This window comes from Onychomys torridus, chromosome 16 (assembly GCF_903995425.1).
Source record: "Onychomys torridus chromosome 16, mOncTor1.1, whole genome shotgun sequence".
NCBI classification, from domain to species: Eukaryota; Metazoa; Chordata; class Mammalia; order Rodentia; family Cricetidae; genus Onychomys; species Onychomys torridus.
In genome coordinates this window covers 29,759,562-29,770,820 of record NC_050458.1, presented here as the reverse complement: position 1 = coordinate 29,770,820, position 11,259 = coordinate 29,759,562, and the positions used below count along the sequence as shown (strand labels likewise).

Below are 11,259 nucleotides of genomic sequence, written 5' to 3'. Positions count from 1 at the left end.
GTTCCCGCTAGGGAGGAAGCAGAGCTGTTCGATCAGTTTCTTGACAGGTACAGACCCAGGGGCTAGTCATCTCCCAGAATGTTGTTTCTTCCTGTTGCCAGCTTCTGGCAAACTGTCACCCAACACAAGGAAGTGATGTGTGAGTCTCGCTCAATACCTCCATCCCCTAAGAGCTAGTCCGGCGCTGATATCTTGCCAGTGCTTTGACCTTAGTTCACTAGGGTCTGTGTTACTATGGAAGATGCCAGGGGTTGTGGGAAAGCTTGAGACAGCTGAGAGGGCAGTTTGCAGTTTAGAGCTAACAGGGATAGGGCTCATTAAAGAAGGTATCTTGTGAGCCAAACCAGGAAGAAGAGAAGGCAGCCCTCTGCAGTGAAGGAACCTGGGGAAGGCAGCCAACAGCCAAGGACAAGACAGCATCGGGCCGGAAGCTGAGGGGAGAAGGGGAAGTGCGGCCAAGATGAGTGGAGTAGAACAGAGAGCCTTTGAGGCCATTTGAGACTGGCTGTGCTCAGGCTTCAGACAGCTCAGGGGAAAGAAATGGTATGATCTATTTGAAAGACTTCATTCCAGCTGTCCCAAGAGATTGAGGAAACAGACGCAGGGGCCAGTTAAGCAGTGGATATCATCAAGGCAAAGACTGGCGTTGAGTTGGCAATCGATGTGGAAGAAATGACCAAGTTTAGGGTGTGACTTGAAGATGAGGCCAATAGGCTTCCTCAATATACTAGCCTTGGAGGGACAAAGTGGAGAATTAATTGGGCCTTTGGCCTGAGTGCCTGGAAGGATAAGTGGACATAGAAAATAGGTTGGCAACATTATTCTATTCAGCAGGGACTACCCACAGGGATATGATGGCCCGGGGAGAAGCAAGAGGTATACAGAAAGGACAGCTGGATGGCCAGGTAAAGGAGGCACCACAGCACTGGGTTTAGTCTGATTTGTGACTTCCCTGGGTTCCATCCTCCAGGTCTGTCTGTCTGTCTGTCTGTCTGTCTCTCTCTCTCTTACACACACACACACACACACACACACACACACACACACACACACACACACGGTGGGGGGTGGGAACCCCTTATTGGTGAATGTAGGTTTTACCAGAAATAGTCTATCACAGAAGAAACCCACATCTAGGGTGATGCTAAGGGAGACCCAGCCACACTGCACAATTAAGACTGGGAAGAGACTTATCAGGGAAGGGTCCAGTTTATACTGTTTTTGTTGTTGAAGACTCCTCTCCTGACTCTCCCATGCTCCAACAGGTGCAGTTGGCTGGAACCTGAGCAGTTTGACCCATTTGTCATGTTAAGGTGGCAGGGGAGGTGGGGGTGCACAGCTGCAGGAAGTGTAAGGCAGGGCAGCCTAAGTCCTGGGTTACTCTGGAGAGCTGCTTCTTCTCCGTGTGGCCTCATTTACCCTGCACCATACAATAATAGCACTCTTGGAAGCATGTCACACATAATTTGGAAAGTTCTTTCTGCTATCTTCTGTTCCAGGAATTCACAAATCTCCTTTTACAATGGCTAATTTCACCTGAGCACAGAGGGGCTATACTGTCTAAGATATACAGCTGGGAGTGGTGACTGAGCAGGGTACAGAGTCGAAGTGTTCTGCAACCAGCCTGCCTTGCTTTCAGAAAGAACCCTAGTCCAGGGTGTGGCCCTGGCCTTCCTTGTTCTGAATGGGTGTTTCTAATGCCTGAAACCAGTCCTGAGTGGGGCCTGTCCTGGTGGAAGCCTGCTATCAGCTGTGGTGGCCACTAGAGGGTCAGTGACATCCTAGGCTTCCAGGAGTCCGGTTGGATGTGGCCCTAGGGACAGATCAGTGTTCCCTCTTCACTAGAAAGCCCAGGGCTTTGGTCAGCCAGTAGCTGCATTCCTGTGAGGCACCCATAGAGAGCCAAGAGCTGAGGCATCACTGTGGGGTCCCAGATGAGCTGGCAGCTGGGTTGCTCCAGCTCCAGCCCACAGCTCTGCACCAGGCTTAGGATGAGGACCACATCCTCACTCTTCAGAGCACTGAGGACTCCTGTTGGGAGAGGACAGGTTGTTTCCTCCATCTGGTTACAGTTGTGTTCCAAGATGCTCGCCACCTGCAACAAACCACTTAGAAGGAACACAGGGACCACCTAGGCCTTGGATGGTGGCACCCACCTTCAAGCAGCAGCCAGGGGCCTCTGCTCCCTGTCCACAGCCAAGCTGTGGCCTTGGGGTTTATGCAGTTTTGCATTTGGTCCTGAAAACTGTGCAACCCTATTTCTAGTCCTGTGCACACTCCCCTTGGCTGCTGCTGACTGCAGTGAGGCATCCCTACCTCTCCACAGAACTGCTACTTTGCCAGGCTGCCCACCCCTGGCTTATGGACTTCAAGAGTTGTCTCCACCAGAAATGGCCTATATGAGCTCATTCTAATGCCATCCATCATCAATGGGAGGAAATAGTTGGGTGGGACATCCTCTTTCCCTTCACGTTTTTCAGGCTTGGCAGAGAACGTGAATGATGTGGATGTAATAAAGCATTTCAGGATGCAGGACAAAGTGGGATCCCCAGCAAGAGGCCGCTCAGAGCTGTAGGCTGCAAGGCCAGACCCAGAGCTTGCTCCCTCTGCACAAATGAGCTACAGATAGGCTCTCGGGGAATAGAGGTCAGATCTTCCTACAGAGCATCTCCATCTGCTTCCCACATCTCTCCCTGCACCTCCCTGAATCCCAGGACCCCCTTCTTTGAGGCTCTCACCAGTTCCAATTCCTCAGCTAGGATTCGTCTCTCTATGGACTGGGCCAGCAGGCAATGCTGGGGTTCATTCAGTGCTGTGAGAAATGCAGGGGGGGGGGTTACCAAGTAGAAGAGGTCCCAGGTGCTCTATATCGTGTCCTTCTCTGTGGACTCTAATGGAGGAAGGGCTGCACCTCAGGGGTTCTTAGGTGAGGAGAAGCTTAGTTCTGGCACCAGAGAGGCCATATTTTCCAAGAGATTCTAAAAGGTAAAAACTGTGTCACCCTGGAATAGTCAGTCTATCAAGGGCTGGCAATGGATGTCAGATGTCATGTGCTCTTGAGCAATAGTGATTAACCAGGGCCTGGCAAGACTTGGCCAAGGCTACTCATATTGTTAGTGCAGACCTAGGGCCAGAAACTCAGCTCAGGAAGCCCACATCCAAGCAGCCCCAGCTTCGGCATGTGGTCCTCACTCTTGTTCACCTTTTAGGATCTCCTTTCGACCCCTGACCCTTTTACCTACTAGGGCTCCCAGAATGTAGAGGATAGCCCTGCCTCTCAACTGTGACAAGTTGCCTGTGGAGTCTTGGAGGATGCTTAAGACAAAGCCCCCAGGGCCTTCCAGCTGAGCCAGCAACCCAGTGTCCAGAGCCTGTTCCAGCTGCAGGGAAAAGATGTAAGGAAGAGGTCCTTGTTCATGCATTCAATGCCCCTGTCCATTCAAGGAGTCATTCCTGCCTCTGGGTACCCATGAGCATGCAAAGAGCTTGATTTGGGCTTGAGCTTGGCCAAACCAGATTCTTCCTAACTGGGTAGGCCAATGGGGGTCTGGGCTTCAGTGTTTGGCACAGTAGCTGACACTAAGGCATGCTAGTCCATGCATGGCCAACCTCACATTCCCAGCAGTGTGTGTGAGAGCCCCAGGGAAGCCCTGTCAGGTACCAAGCTCTGTTTCTGCCCCTTCTGCCCTTTCCCTGTCTGCATGCCCAGATCTGGGGCCTTTGCCAAATCTGGCCAGTGTGCCCATCACCGTGTCCTCCAGCTCTTGGAGTGCCTGGCGGTCTTGTAGTAGCTCCTGGAGGGCACCCAGCAATGTGTCCCGTAGCTCTGAGGACAGTGCGGCCAGGTCCTGCAACTGGCCATGCGCTTGGTCCTGCAAGCTCTGGAAGTTAGACTCCTCCTCTGAATCCTGGCTGAAGGCTAAGCCTGTAGAGATCAGGTGATCAGCCACTTAGTCTTGGGCTCAGTCACCTGTTCAGGGGTTCTTTGTGCTCTCAGCCTCCCTAGGAGATCCAGTGTCCCAGGAGTGGTCCTGTGCAGCCCCCTCACACAAAAGTACATATGTGCCATATGTACTCACCTCATTTCCTCCTTCACCAGACATTTGCAGGGCATTTTGCCCATACCAGGCGTCACAGGTCTTAGCCAGCCTCCCTATTTTTCTCCCCCTTTCACAGTGCTCCCAGGGAAAGAATAAAGTCTGACCTAGCTTTCTCTTCCAGGGCTGCTAGGCCTCTCTAATTGTGGGAACCCTGGCTGACTCGGGCCTAGCCTCTGAGGCTCTGGCTCTCATCCTCTAGGCTGGAGAGGTAAGTGTCAAGCTCTGCGTACAGGAGAGGGAACCAGGATTGGAACAGTTAGGGGTCTCCAATGGGGCAACTCAGCCACTCATTCCTCTTGACAATTATGACTCACTTTACCTCATCAGGTGGATCACCCCATAGCATTGGGAAGGGGGCCACAGAACCATGTCAGAGCAGTCACCCATCTTGGGTAGTCACTCACCTCTCCGGGTGTCCCCACAGAGCTTTCTCTCAGGGAAGTGAAGGACAGCTGTATGGAGCAGAGCAGAGAAAATACAGACAAACCCAAACATGCAGGACATGGTCAGGGAGGCTGCAGCTCCATGCTGACCAGCAGGGGTGGCGCACTGCAGGGTTTCCCACACGCCATCCTAAATCAGCCCAAGCCCTGCTAGAGAGTGACAGGGGCCACAGATGACAATAGTTGGCTCCTGAACTCATGCTTTTCCCTTCCACGGTGGGGGTGTGGGGGGGGACAAAGAAACTGTGTTGATTTGCCGCCTTCTCTCTCTCCAAGGCAAACCCTAAAGATCCAGGGGCCAGACTGAGGGCCTAGAGCTGGTGCCATCTAGGAAGTTTCCAGATGCATCTCTGGTTTAGGACATGGATGGACGCAGCAAGGCCCACTGTGTCTCTGGGCTCAACTTCTGACTACAGCTGTGCATGCAGAGAGACTTTGTTCCAATTATGTAACAAAGGCCCTCTCCCTAGTAGTCAGCTGGGGCAGACTGGGTTTAAAGCTCCCCAAAATCTGACCTCAGCGGCCTCCTACAAAAGTTAACTCTTTTCAGGTGGCCTGACCAACCATTGCTCAGCCAATGGGGAGCACTGGGACTTCCTCATCTCTTTCGCGACTGTTGGTAGGGGTTGGGTGGGGTAGGGACCAGGGATGAATAGGCTTACCCCAGCCATCTTCTTCCACCACCAGCTGCAGAGCCCTGTAGGCCAGTACACTGCCCTGTGGGATGCTCACCGCTTTCTCTGTGTCCATGTGGCTCTGAACCTGGACCTATGATGGAGGCAGGGGGACACGGACACCAGGCCTCAGGCCTCCAGAAGCTCCAGGCATGGGTTTGGGAGGCAGATAGGAAGACTATGAGGGTCTTGATGACAAGATTCCTGGAGGGTTGGTGACAGGTAGCTGAAAGTGGGGCCAGAAGGACCCCTAAATGAAGCAAGAACACAAAATATGCCTACTGTGGGAGCCCGTGTTCAGGTTCCTTGTGGCTTTACCCAGCAGGTCCGCATAGAGGATGACTAGGGTCACGGGCCTCAGTGCAGGTGTCTGAGATGGTCTGCACTTGGCTGTGCTGGGGCGGGCTGTGTGTGTGTGTATGTGTGTCTTTTGCTCCACCCATTGGTGTCTCTATAAATACCTTGGGGCAGAGACAGTCAGGGGCCGTTGAAATAGGTTCCAGGTCCTCTCGAGGCTATTCTTTATTTTCTGTTTATCTCCACACTCTAAATCCTTATCTAATATTTCCTGCTGCTCACACTCAAGAAAACCCTGGGGAGCTGTGGGGTTGGTGGGTAAACACCCTGCAGACTACATAGAAGATATTTCCAGAAAATAACCCAAGACATTCTGGACTTTAACAATGCACCTGGCTTAGTAAAGTTTTAAGAAGTTACACAACAAAGACACCACTGTGTGTTTTGTCCCATTAAACGTGTTACGTTCTCTTTGGGACATTCACTTGGAAAATGCTGAGGTGTAGGCATGGAGGCATGGCTAGTGTATCTAGACTTCACATGGCCACAAAGAGCCTTTCTCCCATTTTCCACATGGAAACCATGACTTAGGTAAAGGTATGAGAGGAAGGCAATGACCCTGGAGGCTAGGCTTCCATGACACTTGCTTGACCCATTGGCACAGCCATTTCTGCCTGCTCCCACAGGCAAGAGCTACTTACAAGCAATTGTCACACAGCTCATACACCTTCAGCAGGCAACATGATCATGCTGGATACAGGCTACCATCTTGCAGCAAGATGGGGCCACATAGCCAAGCTTCGGCTGACAGGACAGTGATGTTGGCAAGTTTTGGGGAGCATTGCTCCCTCTCCCCTGTTCTGTGGTCTGGGATGGATACCATAGCCATGCTGGCACATGAGATGAGAGTCATACACTGGGAGTGACGGCATTGAATGATAGAAAGGCCAGATCCTGGGTAACTGCAGTCTACCACTGGGACTCTTGGGCTCCTACCTGGACTTTTGTGGAAGCAGAAAATGCTTTTCTTCCTTTGAGTCAGTATTATTTTTTAATTCCCTCTCACTTGCCAGTAGATCGTCCCATCTGCTGGGGGACCAAGTGATTAGAATGCATTTACAGGCTGCGCTGCTCTTCACATGTGTGTTGAACACATGGGTCAGACTTGAACTTGGATCCCACCACTTACTGGCAGTGAGGTCCTCAGCTAGGGACTTCCTCTGTGCTCTGGTTTCCTCAGATAAAGAAGCAGACGTAATAAACATACTTCCTGGAATCATCAGGATGAATTGATAGGGCCTGTTGAATGCTTACAGGCAATACTCCCATCATGGGAGGGAGGCTCTCCTTAAAAGCGGTCCCTATTTGTAGGCAGCTACATTGGTGGGCATGCTAAGGGGATCTGCCACCTGTGCCTGCAGCTAATAAGTGGGAGACAGTGAGCCCCAGAGCCCTAGAAGGCTTGTGTGAAGCCAGCCTTTTTCTATGTGACTGTAAGAGAGGCTGAAATAAAAGACAAAGGAATAGAAGTTTGTAACCAAATGTACAAATCCCCCTACTGTGAAGGACACATGCAGGGATCATCTGGAAAAACTCAAACTAAACCAGTGATTGTGTGCTACTTCAGACCCATGATAACTTGAGTAGAGGCCCATGCTGCTGCCAGGTCTATAACACTGGGTACCTGGAAAGTAGAGATCACTTGAGTCCAGATTGGGCAATATCCTAAGACCCTGGCTCAAAACAGAAGGAAGGAGGGGACAGCTGGCAAGGGCATGAGAAACCTCAACAAAAAATGTGTGCAGGCAGAGCTAAGATCATGTCAGCTTCCAAGGAGGGCACTTCCCTTTGGGACAGGGAGGCTTCCAGGCAGAATACCTTCTTGAGGCTGATGGTATTCAGTATTCCAATCCCACTGCCATGCCAGCACACTGCACATACCTGGACATGGCCTAGTTGTAGGAGGGACAGCTGACCAGCTCCTAGCATTTGGCCCTGGCTCTGAAGTACGGCTTCTTCCAGTGTCTCCACAGCCTCTGTCACCACGTACAGGCTCTCCCTCTCCTTCCGGCTCTGTAGTTCCTGGAGGAAGGAGGGTCTAGGCACCCTCATTTTCCTGGAGGGTGTGGAAAGCAGAGAAGAGAGAGCTGGGAGGGGTGTCTATCTGTCCAGCTGGGGAGTCCAAGGCCTTTCTGGGCTTGGTGCTATTTGCGATGATCTCAGCAGCCTGTGGGGGCAATGTGCTAGCCTTGTGGGGTGGTGGGTGGGTGGGTGGGTGGGGTGAAAGGACTGCTTTTCTAAAGTGAGTGGGGATGGCCCCAAAAGGTGAAACTGAGGAAAGCCTGGAACAGTCCTCTTCAAGGTTATAGATATCCAGACAGGTCAAAATGAGATTTAAAATTTGGGAGAGAATATTAAAATTGATGAAAAAGACTTAGATTGCTAACCTGGGGAACCAGCCTCACGCAGATGTCTCTAGTTTGCCATATTCCAACCACTCCCTGGTGCCTTACACTCCTACAGTTTTGTTTCCTTTCCTGGCCCTGGATGTATCTGGACTAAACCCTGTGAGCCTCCACATGGGCCCAGGGCTCACTCCCATGGTGGGCTCCTACACCCTAGCCTCCATTTTGGCTTGTCAGGCTGCAGGCTGGCAGCACCCTGGTCTTCTCCCTCACACCTGGAGGATTTGTGCCCATTGACCCCAGCTGGCAGTCCCATTGCCAAGGAACCTTCCCTGCTCTTACCTCTTCTCAAGCAGCATCTCCCAGGTGCAAGGGGGAACCCAGAGCGTCTGCACAGTCAAGGCAGAGATGCAGGCGGTCTTGCTGTTTCCGGTCACCTGGCCCTGCAGCCCAGTGCTCAGGCTCACAGCCCCTGTTAGCCCTCCTGCGGCCTTCTCCCAGACATTGATGGGACTGCTGTGGCTCACCTCTGCAGAGAAAGAAGCCCAAGCTACAGGTGCCTGGCAGGGGAATGAGGCAGATTGCAGGGTGGGCCAGGATGCAGTGGCCTCAGTCAGGTCTCAAAATGGCTGCTAGCACTTATGCAAATTGTGTATGCTAAGCGGAAGCCACTGAGCTCTTAGAGCCTTAATGTCCTCATGTATATGCTGCGAAGAAAGAGCATCATGTGCTGTGGGATGTCTTTCTGTATGCTGTGAATATGTGTTGCTCTGATTGGTTGATAAATAAAGTTGCATTGACCTATGGCAGGGCAGGATAAGGTTAGGTGGTACATTCAGACTGAAGAGGAGATAAAGAAGGGTGGAGTCAGAGCAGATGTAGCCCATCACTGAAGGAGCAACAAGATGCCAGCAGACCAGTAACACCATGGTCATGTGGCAACATAGAGATTATAGGAGTGTGTTAAATTAAAGTTGAAAAAGCTGATCCATAGGCCATACAGTTTGCAGGAAATATAAGCCTCTATGTGTTTACTTGGGACCAAGCAGCTGCAGGACTGGGATAGACACAGGGAAACTTAAGATTACTATCATGGGCTTCCTCTGAGTGGGATTTGAGGGTGAAAGGTGGATTTGCCAGTGTGGTCTCTGGCACAGAAAGCCTGGAGTCCATGGTAGCCTTTATAGTGGATTAAACTTACTGTTGGGCCTGGAGAGATGGCTCAGTACTGAGAGTACTTGGCTCCAGAGGACCTGATTCAGTCCCTAGCACCCATGTTGGCCTGTTCACATCCACTTGTTGCTGCAGGGGGGTCTACACTCTCTTTTGGTCTCTGAGCACCTGCACTCATGTAGTACATGTGTGCACTCGTGAGCACACATACACACACACAGATAAAATAAATCTTAAATAAAATGAAATAATTGTTCTAGAACTAGACTCTGAGTGTGTGGTGCGTACACATGCATGGCGTGGAAGTAGAAAGAGGGGACAAGATCTAAGGGCGGAAGGGGGAGTAAGGGCATCTTAGTGACAGGAAGCAGAAGGGAGCACTGTCCGGGAGGAGGGGGACCAGCAAGAGGAGGGGGATGGTTGGGGAAAGGTACACAAATACAAACAAATTAATATACGTGTGTCAAGTGGCATGATGGGTGCTCAGGGCGTAAGCCTGACGACCTGGGTTTGATCCTGGGCCCCACATTGTGGTAGGAGAGAAGAGACTCCTGCAAGTTGCCCTCTGTCCTGCATGTGGGCACTGTGGCACACCACACCACACCCCCAAGGAGTAAATAAGTATATTAAAAAAAAAAAAAAACCTGTTCAAAAGAAAATGCTGTAACGAAGCCCACTGTTTAGTACACTAACTTAGAAAATTAATAAAAACAAATAATGATTGTTCGCTATGACTTATTTCCCAGGGAGGAACACAAGAAGAGATGAGCCTTTCTTGTGTGCATACAGCCACAGTGACATGGCTATGAGGGCCATGCTTCTGCCAGCCTCACCCAGGGGTCTTGGGGCACCAGGGTAGAAGCCTGTTTGTTCATTTTTCTCAGCACATTCATCTGCTTCCCTGCACTGCAGCCTCCATATAGAAAATACCTGGGTTAGGGCAGCCAGGCTCCAGCACGTCCAGGAGGGAGAAGTCTGTGGGGATGAGGGGGGTGTCCCAAGGCCAGAGGTAACGCTTGTGCTTCTTCCTCAACAGGCAGAAGGGGCGCAGGCGAGGCGAGCTGTTCAGGCTGTCCACGGGCACCAGCTCCCCCTTCCTGCCCAGCTCTCTCACCAGGCTCTTCATGGTCCTCAAGAACAAGGATGGCATGCTCCTTAGAAGCAAAGGACATTATCATCCAGGGTTGGCTATGGGGGGGGGGGGGCTCGGTGACAGCTGCCAGCTGGAAACAGAGGAGCAAAGACTGGGAGCCCAGACTGGCCGCCTGAGTCACACCTGGTCTGGAGCTGGGTTTCTAACTCTGGTCTTAGCCTAGAAGCCACAGCTGGCAGGAAACACCCTTCTAGTTTACCCCAGCGGACAACATTGGAGCCTGAGAAGTTCAGGGCCACAGACTCGATTCTCTGGGTTTCTAACTCTGGTCTTAGACTAGAAGCCACAGCTGGCCGGAAACACCCTTCTAGTTTACCCCAGCGGACAACATTGGAGCCTGAGAAATTCAGGGCCACAGACTCAATTCTCTGGGTTACGGCTGTTTGTTTGGGAACACCACTGAATCCCTCTGTGCCTTGTAATGAGGTGATTTAGTCACATTTAGAAAATGCCTCCTCCATGCATCTCTGTGAGGACTCAGTTAACTGTAAAGACCTTCAGCAACTAGTCTAGGTCCATAGACTGTGTCTCTTTGCATTCTGGCCTCACTTTCTTTCCCAGAGGCACTGGGGACCAGTGTGGTCTACAGAAGGAGGAGCTGGGTTGAGAGAGGAGGAGGAATCCTACTTGCCTTCAGTATGCTTGTACAAGTTGTGCAGAAGGATCTAGGATGAGACAACAGTTTCCTCTCTGAGCTCCAGCGGCATCTGACGGTATCTTTCTCTGTACTTGGTGTTGAAGCCAGCACCTCCCTGCGGTGGGGTCCTGGATTTACTGGTTTGTTGCAAGCGCTAGGTGTCGATTTTAAGATGAGCCTTGGGCTGAAGGCAGGGAAGAGAAAATGAACCAGGGCATTTGGGAGCTGCAGAAGAGAGCCTTGCACACAGCCCTGGTGACTAGGGGTAGTGCCTAGCTAGTTATTTTAGGGATTCTGAGAAATGTCTAAATTTGTTTTAAAATAGGAAGAAGGGAAATAGAACCTTTAAAGCCAAAGTATGTCTCAATACTAAAAAA

General features: G+C 51.3%; 1 protein-coding gene across 1 annotated transcript; it reads right to left on the bottom strand.

Annotated features, from left to right (window-relative positions):
- Window positions 1-564: 564 nt before the first annotated feature.
- On the bottom strand, window positions 565-10,242 carry LOC118597112 (gasdermin-A-like). The gene is given in 10 exon segments (XM_036208384.1): window positions 565-732; window positions 1,248-1,487; window positions 2,739-2,812; window positions 3,239-3,380; window positions 3,750-3,925; window positions 4,505-4,552; window positions 5,206-5,311; window positions 7,456-7,630; window positions 8,262-8,448; window positions 10,023-10,242. Coding segments are annotated over 10 exon segments (1,536 nt in total).
- Between the last annotated feature and the right edge of the window lie 1,017 nt (window positions 10,243-11,259).